The 22,197-nt window shown below is 45.6% G+C and overlaps 1 protein-coding gene across 1 annotated transcript in view; it reads right to left on the bottom strand.

Annotated features, from left to right (window-relative positions):
* Positions 1-22,197, bottom strand: part of BRF1 (BRF1 general transcription factor IIIB subunit) — a 343,261-nt gene that overhangs the window by 192,210 nt on the left and 128,854 nt on the right. The window contains exons 4-5 of the mRNA XM_083166801.1: positions 17,967-17,998; positions 4,591-4,663 (exon numbers count right to left, since the gene is read on the bottom strand). Of these exons, the coding sequence (XP_083022927.1) occupies positions 4,591-4,663; positions 17,967-17,998 (105 nt within the window). The remainder of the gene's footprint in view (positions 1-4,590; positions 4,664-17,966; positions 17,999-22,197) is intronic.

Below are 22,197 nucleotides of genomic sequence, written 5' to 3'. Positions count from 1 at the left end.
GTGTGCCGAGCGTAGCGAGGCACCGTGCCCGACGCATAGCGAGCGCAGCGAGCGATGCGAGGGGATGCAGTGCACTTTAAACTGTGTCCATGTCGACTGTGTTGACATTCAGGTAAAAAAACAGTGAAAAACCCCATGTCGACCTTGTGAATGTCGACATAGACAATGTCGAACTAATGACCTTGTCGAACAAATGACCTGTCGAACTAATGACCTTTCGACCTAGAATCATGTCGACCTTTTCCCATGTCGACCTAGAATCATGTCGACCTTTTAGCATGTCGACCTAATGGATTCGACCTAATGACTTTCTACCATAATGCAATAGACCAAATGATCCCAACCCAATCCAGCATGAGATTTTGACTATATAGTCAAAATTGCATGCCGATCGCAAGCAGATCGCACAGGTTTTTTTCCTTGCGATGAAAATCTGATTTGGTTTCTGCTGCTGCTCACCCGGCTGGGACGACAGTGGGACCTGGTGAGGACCCAGGAGGGAGCGGGTGGAGGTCTCCAGGTGAGCTGCTGCTGCTGCTGCTCACTCGGCCCCGTCCTCCCTGCCTCAATTCAAAATTTTTTCAAGTTAGATTGAGATTGACGGAAATGGGGCCAAAACCTGTCGGATTGGGCCGTGTTTCCGTCAAAAGCAGGTGTATCCATGGCTTTTCCCGCCAAACCACCTGGTTTCCAACAGGTCGGAGCATTTTAACCTGTCAGAAAAAAAACTGTTTATTGAATAGGTCAGGACCCCATCTGACCAGAATCAGTCAGAAATTGGCAGGTTTTTTTTACCTTGCAATCCCGATGCGTGCTCCCGTGACAGCATAAATTGAAACCAAGATAGACAGGGCAGCAATGACTATATAGTGCAGATCTAATGCAGATTGTATGAATTGTAAGTAGACAGTACAGAGTTAGCAAAGATTGTATGGCAGTCGAATCTTAAGTCGAATAGCAAGGGAATCTCACCGTGTACACACACCATTCGATTTGGGTGTTATTTTGTTTCTGTGCAGGGTAAATACTGGCTGCTTTATATGTATCAGTTTGAAGTACAAACCCCAGCTGCAGTGCTTATGGTTTTGTCCATTAGAGAGTGATTGTGCCCTTGCGAACGAACCAGAATAACCCCCTATGCCATTATGTGCTACACACCATTAAACCGCACTGGCATTTTGGTGGTATCGGTAATGCTCACTGTTACTTCTGTTTGAGCGGCATTTGCCACATGGGGAACATCCTGCACATAACTGGAGAACAAGCATATGTTCTTCTAGCTGACAGAGCGATAGAGTGATGTCACATGGGAACACATGACATCAACACATTGCTTAGAATCTTTCTCTGTGTTGCAGCTCATCTGTCACACGCGAGCAATTCCGTATGTTCTGAGCTTAACCGCTCACATGTGACAGAAGAGTGTTCCTGCTTCAGGTGAACATTGCCCCATGGGAGCTGTAGAAAAGCCCAGAGTGACCGCCCAGCCATGAGTTTGTAAAATTGACCTCTCATTAATATTCAATGTAATGGGAAAGCTAAATGTAACGCTGTGTTATTGGATTTCAATTTCTCAATTTTAGTGAAAGACAACAAACTATGTCAGGGCTGGAGAACATCCCCCATAGCCAGTTTGCTTGACCCGCCCACCCGCCTGCTCAGGAGACAAGGAAGGGGGGAGTTCTCATGTGAGGTGGTGACACGGGCGGTAGCGAGTAATCGCGAGAGGCGTCCAGCAGCAGCAGCCGTCTTTCTTTACGCTGTTATTCAGCGGCAGCCGGAGCGTGGGACGGGGGAAGCAGGGTACTTTTTAAGGTGCTAATTTTTATCTGGCTCACAAAGGATTTTATCAATTTCAAAATGGCCCTTGGTAGAAAAAAAAGGTTCCCCACCCCTGCATGTGGATCTTTTGCAACAAGATAATGCCCATACATAATGGGCAATTCCAGGGCTCTTTCGAAGCGATCTGACTAGATCACCTAGAAATTAAGCATGGATAGATCCATGTGTATACCCCCCCCCCCCCCCCGACCGATGGTGGCTATGCACGGTCTCCATAGTCTGACTAGATTTTGACGGCGTGAAGGGGGTGTATTCAATGCTGGGGGCGAACTGTCACAGCTTGCAGGGTCGGTATTCTACTGCCCCCCCCCCTGTATACGCGGTTTTCCCCTCGCTCAGTTTTTGGAGTGGGGTGGAAACGGAGACTTGTGGCTAAATGCAGGATTCCCCTGCCGCGAATAAGGTGAACGAGGATCGCTTGTTTTCGCCAATCCCCGCCATTTAACCCCATCGCCAGCTTGCCAGTGTTCACGCAGACCGCTCAGCACACATCGCTGGTGCAAAGCATGTGTGCGAGTGATGTGTGCGAGTGATGTGTGCTGAGCGATTTGGTTATGGGGCTTTAAGCAATAAACAATGCACAAAGGAAACCTGGAAGAGATGGACCATCAGGTGTTATAACGGACTTGCATGGAACTGCATCAGCCCCAAAAGCCATAGATGGGAGTGTGGGGTGTGCTCAAATATAACAAATTATGCTGCACTGAGATCTAAAGATAGAGCTGGCACATAAGACACAAAATGAGTCACAATGACACGGATTCAGTGTTTTAATGCCCCCATCGCACCTCCATATGTAGAACCGGCCTCTGACGTTAAGGAGAACTAGCTGGCAGGTACCTGGGAAGGGGTCAGCTGCTGCTGCTCCTCAATCTCAGAGGTGCACTGGGAGCGTAGTGCTTGGCTATGATCCTGGGTAGAACAATATTCATACAACCATCTATATACACTGTGTGAGTATAGGTAAATCTCATTCACAGCTGTGAATGTTCTAGTATTCCCACGCTGTTAGCAGAAGACATGTGTGGTCTAATTAGTTCTGTAGAAATCACTAGTGACAAACATGTTTGTTTAATAAACACAACATATAGATACAACCGAAGCTCTCTAGCCACTGAGCACATAACCCTTTCAGTGATATTTCTGTATTATTATATAAGGGGGCATATATTTAATTAGCAGTGGGGATACTCTTCCTCCCAGCTTAAGGAGCTGCGCAGAAGAGTCATTAAGAAAAAGGCAACTCTCCCTGCAAGCTGGCTCTCTTCTTCTCTTCTCCCCCCCTCCTCCCCAGCTCCAGCCATGGCCCTGACATTGCACCTCTATGTACCCCTATATCCAACTAAATTTAGACGCTAGAGCATGGGTCCTTAAACTGCAGCCCTCCAGATGTTGTGAAACTACAAATCCCAGCATGCCTTGCCACAGTTTAACACTCCCTTACAGCAAAACTGTGGCAAGGCATGCTGGGATTTGTAGTTTCACAACATCTGGAGGGCCGCAGTTTGAGGACCCATGCGCTAGAGCGTCTAAATTTAGATGCACCCTTGTTAGCGGTTTGGGGAGCATCTAAATTTAGACGCTAAAGTGTCTAAATGAGCAGTTAGCGGTGTGCCGGACTGTCTATTTCTCTGTGGAACTACAAGTGCCACAATGACCTGTCAGCGCTGGGATGCCTTGGAGTCGCTACGCTGACAATGTAGTTCAAGGCAGCCTATAAGCTACGCTGATAACGTAGCAACATGTCAGCGCTGAGCTGCCACGGAGTCACTACGCTGACAGGTCATTGTTGTACCTGTAGTTCCACAGAGAAATAGTTCAAGCTGAGGCTGTGAAACTACTCAAGGTCAGGCAGCTGCGCTGATAACGTAATACGATGACTACGCTAGTCGCGAGAACAGTACCGCCTACGCTGACTACACTACACTACTTCTGACTGACTGACTGTTTGCGGACGCTGAGAACGTAGATTACAGAAGTAAGGCAGCTGGCGAGCTGCCGGGATTCAAACAGGCGCTACGCTGATAACGTAGCTTAGAGAAGTAAGGCAGTCTGGCAAGCTGCCAAGATTCAAACACAGAGTGGCGCGCGCTGCCGCCGTGAAACTAAACAAGTACCTTTTTTTTAATGCTTTAATTACTTTATTACTTATTACTAATAACTTTATTTATTTTTTTATTTAATTGCAGGTGAACATCTGTAACTGTCCCCCTGCACCCCCCTAGAAGTGCAGGAAAAATGCCAGTGTTGGAGCACTGCATCCTACTGCAAAGTTCACACAGAGAACTGAATGCAAGCCAGAGTTTACTGAATGCCAACATTTCCAAACTGTAATTTGGTGGGGGTACCATGCTATGATTCCCGCCAATTCAATCTATTTTAATTACAGCTGCTGTGTCGGAGCTCCCCTGCAGCACTGACTGAAGGGGATCATTAAAGGTCACAGCTACATCGGTGCTGAATACAGCCACAGTACTATTCCTGGGCACGAAAAGCACCTAACCAATAGTCATAATACTTCCAACATACGCGTGCATTTACAATGGTTGTCTTAAGCCATTTTATGGCATGCCCTGTAAGCTGAACGTGCTTGTTGGACATGCTCAGTGTGCGTACTGAAGCTCTCAGTGGGGCATGCTGGGAGGTGAAGCACACACTGGTCGCTGGACAGCCACAGGTTATAACAGGGATTGCCTTGCATACAATAAAGCTGTACTGTGAAAGATTGGAAACAAGTAGTAACGTTACCTATAGCAGGAGCATTAATGCAGAGCTCTCTGGCCAGCAGAAGAAATGTTTTCCCCAGGACATACACGTTCACCTGTCGGAATAATGGAATCATCATTATACTTTCAGGAACAACATAAAATGGCAAGTCATGTACACACGTATGCAAATGATGTATCATGCCACAGAAACCTATGGATTTCTTTTATTTTCATATATTCCGATTGTACAAACGCACTAACTGCATTGTGATACTTGTGTTTCCTGCACAGTGTATCCCTTTACTATGCAGCCATGAACTGGCCTGTCTGACATAGCAACTGCAGACCAACCAACATTGTGACATTGCTAGTGCCTGCAGTGCATCACATTCTTAGTCCCCGCAATGTCAGGTTTCAAAGAAAAAAAATATTTCTTGGGCAAGTGTTCGCTTTAAGACATTATAACTAGACTGATCCTTTAAAACAGCACTCCCATGTTCCAACATAAACCACTGTGGCAGGGGGGGGGGGGGGGGGGGGGGGGGGGGGGGAGATATATTGCTCAGCGTCTTCTTTGCATCAGCGACCAGAGATGCATCGCTGATGAAAAGGAACCTCTGCTGGGGGAGCCGCAGAGGTAATTAGCTGGTCACAGGAGCAAACTCCTGCGACCAGCGATTACAATGGGGCAGAAAACGGGAGCGCGCACCCGGCGATTTATCGCTGGTGCGCACTCCAATCACTGGCAATATGGTCGCCTGCGACCATATTCCCAGCGATTATAGCCCCTATCGCCCCCGTGTGTACACAGCACTCCATACTTCTCCATGCAGTTTTGGCCCCGCCCCTCTTTCCAGAATTACAATTTCTGGTATTATGCTATGATGGGCAGAGCCTACTGACCAGCTGTACCTGCCTCCACCAGAAGTCAGCACTATCTACAATACGACCATGTCGACAGTAATTAGGTCGACACCGTTGGGTCGACAGGCAGCAAGGTCGACACGTGTCTAGGTCGACATGGGACAAGGTCGACATGGTTTTAGGTCGACAAATGCGTTAGGTCGACATGGTTTAGGTCGACAGGTCGCGAGGTCGACATGGGTTTTTGCACTGTTTGTTGGCCCGAATGTCGACACAGTCGACATGTACACAGTTGAAAGTCAACCGCAACCGCTCGCTATTCTTCGGGCATGGTGCTTCGCTGCGCTGGGCACACTTTTATATTTATGAAATTCTGCCTGTCGGCACATGTCGGCTCAAAAAAAGGTGAAAAAACCCATGTCAACCTTGCGACCTAACCCATGTTGATTTAACGCATTTGTCGACCTAAAACCATGTCGACCTTGTCCCATGTCGACCTAGACACCTGTCGACCTTCATCCATGTTGACCTAGAACCCTGTTGACCTTTTTGCCTGTCGACCCAATGACTGTCAACCTAAGTCGGGTCGACAATACGACCGTATCCCCTCTCCTTTGGGCTTCTACCAGAGACATGTGAATGCGGTTTTTCAGGATTGATAATTCTGCAGAATTTCCGAAGAGTCAAGTGAATGCTATGGCAACCACAGTCAAATGACACATGATGTAGTGTGCATAGGAGGCTTCGGAATAAAACTCTGAGCTTGGTTTGCACTGTTAAATACTCCTCATAGCTGATACATACTTTACATAGGGAAAGGCAATAGCCTTACACAGCATACAATAGAACGCAACAATACTATGAACAGGTTAATATATTTTAACCCTGCAACTACAACTAAACAAATTCAAAATAAACAAATTCCTTGAAAGTATAAAAGTTTTAATGGTCTATTTCCAGGGTGGGCAGGTTTAATTCAGAAACAGAAACGGACTCAAACTAAAAACTTTCCTTTTTTTTTACACTCAATTGCTTTAAATCTTAATACAGTATAATACTACTTTCCATTCATTTGGGCATGTACTAATTAGATTCCTTGTCCTGTTCCGGATTAGTAAAATAAAAACTAAACTACAAATGGCTCTCACTCATTATTTAGGATGTGATTTCTTTTCTACTGACTCTAAGCTGGAAATCCTATTTCTGGTGTCTATTTACACAAGCGGTTTCCAAACGCATTCTAAGAACGGACCAGGCCAAGTTTCAGTGATGAACCAGGAAACAAACAAAAAGTTACTGCTCTACGGAAAACTACAGCATATAACACAAGGAGATGGAAAACTGGAGCCGCTCCTCAGCTAGCACTGCAGTCTTCCTTTCCTAGGGTCAGCGTACTGCAAATCCCACACTGCTAAGAATCTGTATGAGACAAATGAAAACGAGGGCACAGACGACTATTCCATATAACCCACTGCAATGATACACAAGTTAGTTCTGAGATTTTTTTTTATATTCAAAAATGACTTCTATATGTGAATCTGATGGGGCTGCTGCAGGTTCCCATACCTTAAACCGTTATCTGTATTCTAGTTTTGTTTTTGTTTTTTTTAAAAGCCCCACATGTCCTTAAAGGACTATCACACTTGTATTATACTTTTGATAAAATGGACCTTTTTGAAGGGAAATCCACCTCTGGCATCTGCACCGCAGGTGGGGCAGACCTATAATGTGCACAGATAGTTATGGCCGGTATACACTAGGGCGACCCGCTCACAATCACGCGGAGCGCACGACCCGCTCACAATGTGCACCATGAGCGGGTTCCAATCAGATCGCGACCCGCACCCGGGTGTATGGTCGTTATTCAGATCCTACCTGCTGCAGGTAGGATCTTAATAAGGACGACCCGTGGGGCCGCGCATCGGATCGGCCCCGCATTTACCCTCCCCCCCTCATCCTTTCTCCACCACCCTGCCCTTTGCACTGGGATAAGGCCTCTCTACCGTAGATGCGGGAGACTACAACTTGCAGGAGAGTCCATTGCGTTGCAATATGAATTGTGTGAAGTTACTGTTTTTTTTGTTTTGCAGCTTTTTCACAGATGTGACTTCAAACATCTAGCCCAAAAACCACAAGATGCATGGCGCGAGCGAGCCGACATTTCCCGTACAACTCTAAGGACAGGCATCTTTTTTAGCTGAAAATGCATCTTATTCGCAGCGCTATGCACAAATGACGCACAGGCAGACCTTGCTGATTAAAATGATATGCACATTCCTAAACTGCGTGTGTGACTGCGGATGTACCTGCATAGAAAATGAAACGTTACAGAGTTTTCCATCATGCCGTACGCAGATAATGCTGCAGCTGCACAGTGAATATAGGCATGCTGCATATCACTTTAATTAGCAATGTCCGCTTGATTGCCATATTTGCATAGTGAACAAGATGCATTTTAAGGGAACTGTAGCACAAAAAGACACTCGGTGCTACAGAGTAATGCTACGGCATGGGACAACTAGAAGGCCTGTCCAGCGTGCAAGGAGGCTAGATGTATGCGGACAAATCTGTGTAAGTCTATGGTTTATTGTAATTGTAAAAATGCATAACTAAGCAATGGGACTTGTTCATTAGATCAACACCAAAAGGTTGACACAAGGAAATGTCAAAACAGAAAAAGGTCAACATGATAATTTCACGTCTTTGTCTTGTCGACATCTGAGCATGTAGAAACCCCCCCATTTAGTGTACATGCCAGGTTTCGGCCCAGGTGCTGCTACTGCTGCACTTGGCACACTTTACCGTTCCCAATTGTAGGCCATGTGGTTGGTAAAGTAGGAAAAAAAGATTAGTTAACCCCTTCAGGTGTGTTTTTGTTTTTTTAGGGTGAGTGCTCCCTAAAAAAAAAAAAACACCACTATCTCTCCCGGGGCCAGGCAGCACACTATATGTATGTCTAGGAGCAATGGGAGTTGGAAACAAATTCCACATGCATTGTGTATTGAGTTGCACTGTATACTTGGCAATAAAGCGATTCTGATTTTGATATATCAGCCACTACCCGGCCCTGCCCCCGGCAACCGAGCGTGACGTTACAAGGTCACATCCCAGACGCGCACACAGCCGGGGGGAAAGGCCGAGAAGCGAATATCTCGAGAATTTACCAGGCTGGGCACTGACGCAGAGCCTGGAAAATTCTCGGGATTACCACTGAAGGGGTTGAAAAAAAATATTGTAAAAAAAAAAATCCCTATGGTTTGTTTGGTCAACAGTCAAAAGGTCGACATGCATTAGGTTCACATGGTCAACATGAGAAAGGTCGATGTGCATTTTCCATTTTTGGGGGGCTATGTCGACATGGACGAGGTATAAGTGTACCACTCGAATCGCCATGCTTCAGGCATGGTGCCAAGCGCACTATGTTATTATCTCTTTGTGCCCTCTGGGATTGTAAATAAAGTCGGTGTGAAAAAAATCAAATCAATCATAAAACGCATGTCGACCTTTGTACCATGTCGACCTTTTGCCCATGTCAACCTTTTGCTGACTATCAATCAATAGTTATCGACCTTTTGACTGCCGACCTAGACACTAATGACCGCATCCCATGTTGTTGAACTTCCATCCAGATCCTGTAAGCAATTATTAGGGTAGATCTGCTTTGATAGGAAATTTGGAACATACATATATATATATATATATATATATATATATATATATACATACATATATATATATATATATATATATATATATATACATACATACATACATACATATATATATATATATATATATATATATATATATATATATATATATATATATATATATATATATACATATATATATATATATATATACACATACATATATATATATATATATATATATATATACACATACATATATATATATATATACATATATATATATATACATACATATATATACATACATACATACATACATATATATATACATATATATATATATATATACACATACATATATAATATATATATATATATATATATATATATATATATATATATATATAAAATATATATATATATACACATACATATATATATATATATACACATATACATATACATATATATATACACATATACATATACATATACATATACATATACATATACATATATATATATATATATATATATATATATATATAGCCAGATGCACTAAGCCTTGAAAAGTGATGAAATGGAGAGTGATAAAACACCAACCAATCAGCTAGTGCCTGTCATTTTTCCAACACAGCCTGTGACATGGCAGGTAGCAGCTGATTGGATGGTGGTTTATCACTCTCTATTTTATCACTTTTCAAGCTTAGTACATCTGGCCCTTAGTCTTAATGATCTTCCATGCCATCTTTAACTTTTCTACCTCATAAAAGTAACAGAAGCAGAATATTGAAAACGGACAGGCATTTTTCCAGCATTAGTTCACAGCAACCACATTGTCTATATTGGTCTCCTGTATGAATGCATCTTACAGCAGCTGTGCCAGTTCACAAATAGTCTATTTCCCAGCACCGCACTAACCTGAACCCATGCTCTGCGTGAGAGCCTCATCTGAAAATATTATAATTGTGTTACCTTCCAAATAAAACTACAAAGGAAACAGCATGTATGATAGGAGTGAGCGGGGACGAGGCGCGCAAGCAGTGGGGATGGAGATAGACCAATGTCAAAAAATGCCTCGTTGAGCTCAAACAGAATGTTAATTATTTTAGAGGTAAAAAATTCATTAAACGTTTGCCATTCCGAGCGTTCCTTTTCACTTGTCAGAGAAAAGCCATGCTGCAATAAATAGCACACAGAGGGATGCCATTTACCGGGACAGCTGGGGAGACTGAAATAAAGTGGACCAGCTGCTCCGTAATATGCATGCAATGGACAATCTAGGCAGGGCCGTGGGGGCAGGCTGGAGCAATTATTTTTACTCGGGGATGAAAATGGCACAAGGAGAAAAGATGATTCTTCGCTTGTTTTGATACCTTTTTGGGCACAAGCATGGAATCAGCTGGGTCTTCTACATGTCCGCGCTCCGCAAGCATGAAATGCGCGTTCCCGATGTGAAGGTCAAGGTTTAGCAGCACCTAATCTGACAATGTCTGACTGCACTTCAGGCTTCACGGCCCACTGCGGCAAGGAAATAGTTACACGGGAGCCGACGGTGGGCTCAGAGGTCACTGGCAATCACCCACACACCAATGATAAATTATATCGACTGCGGTCTTGTCACGTATGACCTGCTGATCCGAGGGAAAGACTTTGCTATACAAGACCTATACAAATATGGTGCCTAGATAGAGGCATGAGTATTATTCAGAAGTCTTGGGTCATACGTGGTTAAGGCATGTATGTATGTTTGTTTTATACATACGTATGCATTTGTTATTTACTAGATTACAGCACATCAAAATGATGGATCATCATAACAGTAAGGGGACGCGTATACCTGTGAAGTTATACGTGTCCGCTCGCCACACTTCAGGCTCGCTGCGCTCGCCACACTTTAGATTCTGAACTCCACGCTAACGTGGATAGTAGGGGTATGAAAAGGTCGGAGGGCTCGCTGCGCTCGCCACGCTTCGGGTTGGCGTCAATCGTGGGGTGGCGTTGAGGTAAAATTGGGGGTCTGGGGAATATTTTACATTGAATCCAATGTAAATAGGGTCCCAGGGACCCTATTCACATTTGATTCAATGTAAAAATCGGGTCGATCGCATCGATTTTTCCGACACGACCACCCCGATGCAAATCGGTGTGGCCGTGCTAGGAAACAAGTACCAACAATTGCATTCAAACTCGCTGTGATGTTCTTTGACAAGCCGATGTGCAAGTTAGACATGTTCCCCCACATGCAACAGGCTTATTACATGTTATTATACATAGATTTCTTTTTGCAGATCTGTAAGCAGCATGGCTCATGGCAAATCATTGTCATCTGATGAATCATTCTAGGTTCAATGCCTTTCCATAACAGGACTATGGGAAGTGTGATGTTCAAAGGGAAAACAAACCTATTTAATCCTTAGTCAAATAAACGTAGCTCTGGTAAAGCTCACCTAAACATGTATGATACAGATATACAGCTCCCAGTCTGGGCTTCACATTCCTCTCTTGGATATCGATCATAGGCTTGACTGTATGAAGATCAGTGGTGGCTCGTATCGTTTGGCATGAGGGGGGCTGCTGCCGCCGCTCCTCCTGGTCCCCGACACACACAGGCGCAGCGTTACCGGCGCCTGTACCATGACAACACTGCTGTACTGCGCATGCGGCTAGCTTCTATGGGCTGTTTCGGCAACAGCCCAAAGAAGGGAAATCGCAGTCCCGGCACCTGTATAATAACAGATGACAGGCACTGGTACCGAGCATGCACAATGCCTGGATTTTATGGGCTACTGCTCGGCAGCCCATAGAGAGGCATCCTGGCGGGAGGGAATGCCATGGTGACTGGCAGGTCAGACTTCCAATAGGAAGTCAGTGCCAGTCACAGTGAAGCCAGAGCAGTCTCACAGACTGCACCAGGCTTCACTACAGTGGCGGATTTTACGTGGGGGGGGGGGGAGCTGCAGCCCATAAGTAAAAAAACTGCCACTGATGAAGGTCGACATACATCAGGTAGAGTACCAAAGGTTAACAGGGCTTAGGGCGACACATAAAATAGGTCAACATGGCTAGGGTTGACACTAGCATAAGGTTGACATGAGTTTTTCACATTTTTTGTTTTAAATTTCTGGGTAAATCGACATGGGCACCATATCAGTGTACTGCTGCGCTTGACATGCTTCAGGCTCACTATTATATTCTCCCTCCACACCCTAGTGCAGGGGTGGGGAACCTCCGGCCTGCGGTCCGTAAACGTCTCCCGTAGCCACTTTGTGTGGCCCGCCCTCCCGCCCAGCGGTCTGTACGGGAGACATGTAAGGGAGTCTCGGGTGAGGTGGTGATGCGGGCGGGAGTACGACATGCGTCCAGCAGCAGCAGCCAACAGCAGTTAATCTGCGGCGGCTGGAGCATGGGACTGGCCCCCGGAAGAATTTCATCCTTTTTAAATGGCCCGTGTCACAAAAAAAGGTTCCCCACCCCTGCCCTAGTGGATGGTAGGGTGTGAAATACTGCCTGTCAGCACAAGTCGGCTGAAAAAAGAAAATCTAAAAACTTGTCAACCTTTTGAGTGCTTGTGTTGACCTTCCGACCTTAGCAATGTCATCCTAAGCCTAGTCGACCTTTAGTGATCGACTTAATGTATGTCGACCTTCGTAATAGTGGCAACCTAGCGACCATTGTCCCCTCTCCTTGTGGGCTTCCCTGCACTCACTAACAGTCACAAGATCAGACCAGGTCAGGACAATCCTTCTCTCCTTAAAAACTCTATCCTCCTGCAAACATTCCCATGATTTGATTGGCTACAGGTCAATCTATAGCTGTGTTCACATGCTTAGATTTTTCCCTGTTTTCGATTCGATTTTGCTTATAGAAGCAAAATCGAATCCACATCGAATGCTTTTAAGACACATTCGATTCGATGTGCGCTACCGTTTTCTCAAACTCGAACAGAAAAATCTACTGTGCAGCCAAGGAAATATCGAATTCGATCCAGTAAATCAAATGTGTACAATGTACCATGAAGGTAAATCGAATTCAATATCAAATTCGATATCTAATGCGAAAGTACAGACCTAATGCCAGATTGAATAGAAAATCGAATCTAACATCGAATCAAAAGCAAATAGAAGCGTGTGTACAGGGCTTTAGCGTGGGTACAGGGCTTATCTCTGGGGTTCTCAAACTCGGTCTCTATGAACCGACACAGTTCACTTTTTCCAGGTCACCCTGCAGGTGAAATGAAACTGATTTCACTTGTGAGTGTGAGAATCTGTGATCTATCGCCACACTTTTCAAAACTGTGGACAAGCTAAGGGAACAATAAAATGAACCACATTGTGAGATCCACTAATACCGCTCCTACCAAGATTACCTATACCGGGGACACGAACCCTTTGGTACTCCAGCTGTTTACTACACTTCTCGGCATGCCCTGCAAAGGTATTAGCATGGCTATATATCAAAACTGCAGCAGGGCATGCTGGGATATTAAATTCAACAATAGCTGGAGTGCCAAAGGTTCCTATACAGCAGGCATTCCCAACCACGGTCCTCAAGGCACACCAACAGTGCAGGTTTTAGTGATATCCAGGCTTGAGCACAGGTGACTTAATTAGTATCTGAGGTATTCTGATTAAACCATCTGTGCTGAAGCCTGGATATCACTAAAACCTGCACTGTTGGTGTGCCTTGAGGACCGTGGTTGGGAATGCCTACTATACAGTGCTCGGAAACATAACCCAGGGTGTTGTGCAACATCTTAGAAATGTTTTGTAAAGACTGTCTCTAACAACTACGACTACATAAACACTTTGCAAAAACATTTAGAATTGAATAGCAAATGTGTCAATAAACAACACAGTGACTTTTAAATAAAGTTGGCTGTTACAGAACAGGGGAAAATTCCGAAGAAGATTCTTTTATATTCCGCACAGAGTGCTCCTTTTGTACTTGTTACAAGCAAATTCCTTTCATTTCTCGTTCTTTTGTATTCTTTTTATTTTCTTATTCAGGGTGGGAATGGTGCTATCCTTCTCTTACAATATATGTAGAAATGGTAAAAGTATAAGCAAAGACGTATCGGGTGCACTCAGGAAATTATCCATACCCCTTTCACATCGCACTTTTAAAACGGTATATTGCAGTTTTTTTTCCATTTTAAAACGTTTAAGGCTGCAATGTGAAAGTGCCAGAGTTGATATACCGGTTAAAGTTAACCGGTATTTCAACACGGTTAAAAAGCAGAGTCCTACACGGTTCAAAGCCGTTTTTTTGGCAGTTTGAACAGCTCTATTTCAATGGCTTGAAACGTGTCCCTTGGGGTTAAACGGGTTGAATGTTTGAATGGTATTAAATGATTTTTAAAACGGTTTTCACCTGCAATGTGAAAGGTCTCAAGGCTCAGACCCGTTTTAAAGTCCCATTTAAGAATACCGTGTCATTACCCATTTCTGCAATGTGAAAGCAGTATCAGTGTAACTTGTTCAACTAATTATTGTGTATCCGTATTAAAATGTAACCTTTTTTTGTGAGATCTTTAAAAAATAAATGTAGATACAGGTCGGGTCTCCCTTATCCGTGTATTCCGAAAACCGAAATATTCAGAAAACCGTGGTTTTTCAGAATATTTTGGGGTGTTTGTTTGTTCCACTGCCACCCTTTTTTTTCATACTTAACTCATCCCTGATGTCCACGCCGGCCTCCAGGATCCTCTTCAGCGGCACCTCCGGTCTCAGGGGTGCATTGTGCGAGTGCACGGGCATGCCGGTGATGTCACCGGGGCGCCCACGCACTCGTGCAATGCACCCCTGGGAAAGGAGATGCCGGTGAAGAGGATCCTGAAGGCCGGCGTGGACATCCGGGGGACACCGTGGACATTGGGGGCGATCAGAGCACCACCAGGGGACCAGGTAAGTATGGAAAAAATATATATATATTCCAAATTCCATAGATATCCCTTATGCAAAATGCTCATGGTCCCGAGCATTTCGGACAAGGGATACTCAACCTGTAGTACATTCCTTTTAAGAAAAATGTGAAAATAGTTTTGAAAATTGTGATTCAAATGTTTTCATGTGTATTTTATGCTTCTTTTGGTACTTGTTTCCTAGAACGGCCACAATCGTGAGTGATCGTGGCTCTTAATTAAGGGACACGATCCTCACGATGTGGCCGATTTTTTACAATTTTTTCCCTTTGATTGACAGAAATCGGGTCAATCGGTCGGTCGCGACCAATTAAAATCGGCCGCGATGCGACCGACCGATTGACCCGATTTTTCCATAGACTTCAATGTTAAAAAATCTTTTAACATTGAAATCGGGAGGATCTTGTCGGTCTTGTGCCATTATAATGGCACAAGATGAGATGGACTTGATTAAGTCCATCTCACATAGGGAAAAATGATAAAAAAGGTGAAATGGGCCAATATGACCCATTTCACATTTTTTATGTGCCCGCCATGACCCCACGATAGACGTCAACCCGAAGCGTGGCGAGCGCAGCGAGCCCGCGAGGGGCGGCGGTGCGCGTCCTCCGACCTTTTCATTCCCCTACTATCCACTAGGGCGTGGAGTGAGAATAGAATAGTGTGGCGAGCGCAGCGAGCCACCGAGCCCGAAGCGTGGCGAGCGCAGCGAGCCCCGCGAGGGGACGCGTATACCTGTGAAGTTATACGCGTGCGCTCGCCACGCTTCGGGCTCGGTGGCTCGCTGCGCTCGCCACACTATTCTATTCTCACTCCACGCCCTAGTGGATAGTAGGGGAATGAAAAGGTCGGAGGACGCGCACCGCCGCCCCTCGCGGGCTCGCTGCGCTCGCCACGCTTCGGGTTGACGTCTATCGTGGGGTCTAGCCCACTTAGTAACATTTGGGGGGGCAATTGAAAATAATCAGGTGAAAAAAAAAAAAAATCGGGTGAAAAATCGGTCGGTCGGATCGGTCGCATCGCATGCGACCAAATCGCATGCGATGCGATCGATCCGATTTTTTATCTTACGACCACAACGATCTAAATCGTTGTGGCCGTGCTAGGAAACAAGTACCCTTCTTTTAGTATTTTCTTCTCGCCTAGAACCCTTCAAGGTATCAATGATTAAATGTTATTATTCGTCAGGGGATTTAGACGTTTATTATTTTGCGCCCTTTCCCCCTTGTTTCTTGTCAGAGTTGTATTCACTCCTTACTTGGCTATTTTACAATCGTTGAACCCCTCTACTGCCGCCCGTGAGCAGCGTGATCAAGATGGTGCCACAAATGGCTGCCTATGTACCTAAAACTGTACTGTCTCTGCTTAACTGTTACCTACCTGGCTGCTGCAACGACCAGTGGTGCCGCTGATTGCTTCCTTGGCCCCTGTGCAGCTCAGCGAATATATGTTCCCTGTGCGGTAATGGTACTGCCTCTGCTTATTGTTACCTACCTGGCTAGCTGTTGCGGCAACCAGCGGTGCTGCTGATGGCCACCTAGGTGCAGTGCAGCTCAGCGTCTATAATCCCCAGGGTACGTCTAGCGTATACCTGTATGTGTTTTGTATATCTGTACTGTCTCTGCTTATATTGTTACCTACCTGGCTGCTGCAATGACCAGTGGCGCCACTGATGGCTGCGTAGGCGCAGTGCAGCTCCGCGAATATATGTTCCCTGTGTCTATAATCCCCACAGTACATCTAGCATATACCTGTATGTGTTATGTATATCTGTACTGTCACTGCTTAACTGTTACCTAGTTTACATAAGTATACACTTGGCCAATAAAGCGGATTCTGATTCAGTGATGTGATGTCAAATCCTCTGCCGATTAATAACATTTAATCATTGATACCTTGAAGGGTACTAGGCGAGAATGCGTGGGCACACCGTCAAATATCGTGGCGATAGACCAATGTGCTGCACATAATATCTATCGAATTGCAGGAGCGATCGTATGTGGTTTTTAACCACATGCGATTGATCAAATGCGAGTGGGGGGCAGAGGGAACGCTTTTGGCAGTGTGGGGTTTGGGGAGAGGGCTCCGGAGAGACCGCTGGTGGCGTGGAAGAGGGCATGCAGAGGGTGGCGGAGGAGCGTAGAACCAGAAGTAGCATTAGCGGGTGGCGGGGGGGGGGGGGGGTCAGTGGTGGCAGCAGAATTGTTTAGGACACTGGCCAGCCCTCTGTTTGGTTAAGAGAGCTCAGCCAATCGGAGGGCTGCCCAGTGCTTTAAACAATTATGTCGCCACCGCTGACCCCCCGCCACCTGCTAGCGCTTCTTCTAGCGCTATGCTACAACACCACCCTGTGCCATCCCAAGATAGCATGCAACATTGGGTGCTGAAAAGGGGCACTTTTTGCACCACAAGATGCGATCGGATTCAATGGACGTCGCACTTCGATGTCGCATTGAATCCGATCACATAAGTGTATGGGTAGCATTAGATCGATCCTGCTCATGCAACACCACGTCTCCAATATCGATCTGGAAAATCACATGGTACAGACTTGTTCCTAGAGTAAGGATATGTGGATATTGATTCAGCAAACAACACTGCCCGCTTCCACTGTGTTCATGGGGCGGCTAAAATGTACTGAGGGAAATGTGACTACGGTCAGACCGGCATTGAAAAAGTTAAAACATCAAAGATTTTGGCCAAGAAGCCACCGGGACAAGTCAGCCTCTAACCAGCAGCTGGATGCATAGCTACACCTGCTTCTATTGGCAGGTGTCCCAAATAGAACTGTTTTACTGTCAAGGTGTTTGATCAATCTGGAGTCCAAGAGTTGGTAGCCCAAACACTGCAGGTGTGGTGTGCAGGAGACAGCCCAGCCTGCAGCCAATAAATAAAAAGCATTATTCACAACGGCTCTCCGCTGGCAGTGGTAACGCAGATTAACACAAAACAGACTGTTGGAAGCTTATACTGTACCTGGAGGAGGTCACTGAGATCAAGTAACATATCTGAGAGGCAGTCAAGGAAAGACACAAGTACTTACATATGTTGCAGTCTAATAAACGTGGGAGGAAATGGGATTATCTTATTTTCCGTAACACACCAATAACAGATTAATAGCCTCTTATACAGTGACAGGCATCAGAGACTTCACACACTTGCACCTGAGGCCCTCAATGCCACCCTGCTTTGGTTACAGTATAAGAGATAGGTCTAGGTCGACATCAACTAGTCTAGTCTAAGTGACTAGGTGGACACCTTGAAATGGTCGACATGGACAGAAGGTCGACATCAGCATGGTAGACACCCACAAGGTCAATGTGCGTTTTTCATGTTTTTTTTATATTTTGTGTGTGCGTCTCACTGGTCTAGAGACCATAGGGGGGAATGCAATCTCCCGCCGCTATTCCCGATGGGGCCCTATTCAATGCTGTCTTTATGGACAGCATTGAAGAGGGATCACGGCAGAATGAGCCCGTGTTAGAAGCTGCCGGGCCGGTTCTGCCGATAGCCGACCGTGGATTGTCGCAATCCCAGCCGCAGATCGACAATCCACGGCCGTTTACACGGCCACACCCACTTTTCTGCCTAATTGGCAGACGGGACATTGAATCCCGCCTGCCGTTTTTCTTTCGGGCAAATGGGCCTGGATCATGGCTGTCGGAAGGGATGGACAGCCGTGATCTGGCATCGCGTACCCCCACTTCATTGCAAGAATATCTCTATCTGTTCCCTCCATTTCCTACACTACTTGTGCTGTCTCCGCTGCAGAGTCCAAACATTTTATCCATCCATCTGAAATGCAATTTTTAGAACATTAAAAGGCCTTAAACATACTAATGGAAATGTTATTACATATTTGTTTGGTAAACGTCCAAACAGTCATCTAATTGAGCCATTATGCACTAGCTCGTCTTATTTCTGTCAGAAATGACTGCAGGGGTACCTGCTACAGAGTCATTTACCCTGCTTTGACCCTATTGCTTCTTAATATCAAACACACACCAAGGGCCAGATGTATCAGGCTTCAAAAAGTGATAAAGTGGAGAGTGATAAACAACCAGCTCCTATCTGTCATTTCTCAAACCCAGCCTGTAACATGGCAGTTAGAAGCTGATTGGCTGGCTGTTAATCACTCTCCATTTTATCACTTTTTGAAGCTGGATACATCTGACCCTTAAGAAAAGTGTGAAGCGAATGGTTAAATGCACACTACACTGCTACTTTTCATTTCTCTAGGGCAGGCATGTCCAAACTGTGGCCCTCCCAGCTGTTGTGAAACTACACATCCCAGCATGCCTTGTCATAGTTTTAGCATTCCCTAATAGCAAAACTGTGGCAAGGAATGATGGGACCTATAGTTTCACAACAGCTGGAGGGCCATAGTTTAGACATGCCAGCTCTCATCCTAAAAGGTGGGCAACCCTCACGGGTACCGCCCAAAATAGATAACAATAGGAAAAGTTTGAAAAAAAATTTTGGTAGGGGGGGGTTATAGTCTATGAATAATACTTACACAATTTACCTTCAAACAATACAATTTTCACTCAAATGTGGTTCTTTGCATATTGTTAACGGCATATCGATGGACTCTGTAAGGGTCGTAGAATACTGTAGTACACCGCTAAACTGACTGGAAAAGAAGGGGTTAAGTGCTTTATATTGATGTTCTGTGGAGTGAACCTCTTGTCTGTAGACTAAAAAACCTGAGTGATGAATTACTGGTCTGCATCCTGTTCTCCTCAGTAAATAATGATTCAGAAATGGGCACATTGCCTAGCAATTGTCTTTGCTTCATGCATATTGTTATTTTATTTATTTTACAACAGAGACGCGCATTAGAATTCGCATATTAAAACCAGCATTTGCATATTTTTGGCTTGGGAAGACGCGACAGTAATTGTGAATGATTTTGCTGTATTATTTCCACGGTTCTGTGACACAAACAACGTGAAGAGAATTTGTTTTGGGCGGCACGCGTTCTCTGTATGGGCAGAATTTCACATTTTCCCCTCACAGACTGCAAACGATAACGGATATATAGAATTTTCTCACTGAAGCAGGAAGGAACAAGCCCCCGTTCCCACTCAGGTTACCTGCTCAACTATATCTTCCATACTGCTTACGCGGGCAGACAAATGTCACTTGTGGGGAAATCTCAGAATTGCATTCATGTAAAATAATAGATCGGCTTCAACCTTAGTAGCTCCGTGTAGTTTGAGTTAAGTTACAGCCTGGGTATAAAAATGTCAGTTAGGAGCGGATTGGCTGGTGCATCATCACCTTCCACTTTATGAATTCACCAGGCTTAATATATCTGCCCCAATGTTACCTGGGGCCAACTATTGGCTCGGACATATCATCTGTGCAAGTATCCACAGGCTGCGTGTGCAAGCAGTGATACCGTAATCAGCCTGGAAAGAGCAGGACTTCACAGATATTTGTTTTACAACATAAATACAAAGATGCTCCGTCCATTGCACACAAAAGGTGGGTTCAAACCACTTCCACAAACTAACCACATCAGTATAAGTTAAATGATTAAGTCTCCAAGCTTTGCTGACTCTCCCCCACAGAGAGGTACAGAATACATTCTGGAAGCCAAGCAGTTACGATCCCATTGCCCCACATGCCGTCCTCTCAGTCTCAAGGAGTCATACCTCGATTCTCGGCGAGGTTGACCTGTTTTGTGTACTTTGTTATACCGAATCTTATAACCCCTTCACATTGCACCACGGGGTTGATGACTTGTCGATCTCGGTTGAGGTGCGGTGTGAAAGCATCGACGCTTATAAACTGGGTCGACTAATCCAGCAATTTGACCCGAGTTATAAAAAGGGTTAAACCCAGGTTACCCTCTGAATAATGGGCGACCGAGTTTAATGTGAAAACACCGGACGTAGGTCGGAATAATATCCCGGGGATATACTGTCATTGGAAACACTGGATGCGATTATCAGACCACCGTAAATGCACTGCACTAGTGGTAAAACAATGTACTTACTTTAATGGCAGTGGTTATAAGTCCTTCATCACAAACCATGAAACTAAACCTACGCTAACCCTTGCTGAAGGTCTATAGAAATAGTGGTTTACCAGTGCCATAACACACTGAGGTTTCCTCTCCAATTCACATAGGCCCTTATTCTGAATGAGTCGGACGGCTGCGTATTCAGTCGGACGACCGCTGTATTGTGTTTGCGCATGTTCAGAGGCGTTTCTGAGCTTGTGTGAATGCCTTGCACATCCAAACACGGCGTGAATTCCATGCAGAAAACAATTGTACGGAACCATCCGAGCAGGGGGTGGAGAGGGGCGTGAAGGCCTGTTTGGGCTCATTACCTTATGCGTAAGCCCCGCGTTTCGTGGGCGTTCCCTTGAAAATGCTGGGCGTACGTATGGTAATCTGGCTGAGAGGCACGCGTGGGGGGCGGACATATGACATAGCCGGATGTCAGCTGCCAGCCCATATCCCTGCTTTCACACGGAACAAGGTCCGAGTGGTCTGGTGCACTTGGAGCCGCCTGACCACTCGGTCCATCATTCAATGTTCGGCGACCATCAGAGAATGGGGAGGTTCCCACAGATGGGGGAGGTGTTCACATGAAACATCCACTCGCGGTCCATTCGCTCGGCGTCTTACCGCATTCGGACGGTGTGAGCAATCCGTACGGTAGGCGGGGCTAAGAACACTCGGTGGCCTCCTAAATACGCATCTGTGAGTAAACTAGAATAAGGGCCATTGGGGCAGATGTATTAATCTGCCTATAACGTTTGGCGAATAACGATTCCCGCTTCTCCAGCATAACGTGGAGAAGCTGGCAAACGTTATAGGCAGATGTATTAACCCCATCCCAGCTGATAAGGAGAGCCGTTATCCCCAGTGTAAACGGCTCTCCTTATCGTCTCCCTCGCCGCCCCGCACATGCGCACTCGCTGTCCCGTCCCCCCCCCCCTGGCCTGCTTTCTGGGCATGCGCGAGATCTCGCTAAAACCGCAAGATCTCCAGCGCAGCCCAAGCCAGACGCAGGGCTAGCGTTGTCCCCACAGTGGGGGATATGACAACGCTAGCCCTGTGCTGGCGAAGCGGCCGGGGCGAATTAACGCCTTGAAGGCTGTAAATACATCGCCCGGCCGTTAATCCCTGGGGGGGGGATTGCAGGGGACAGCCCCGCCGAGCGTAACTCGGTGGGCTGTCACTAGCGCA

The sequence above is a fragment of the Crinia signifera genome, chromosome 12, assembly GCF_055691185.1.
Source record: "Crinia signifera chromosome 12, ASM5569118v1, whole genome shotgun sequence".
Taxonomy (NCBI): Eukaryota; Metazoa; Chordata; class Amphibia; order Anura; family Myobatrachidae; genus Crinia; species Crinia signifera.
Note: the sequence above shows the minus strand (reverse complement) of the source record. Positions and strands in the feature narration are given on the sequence as shown.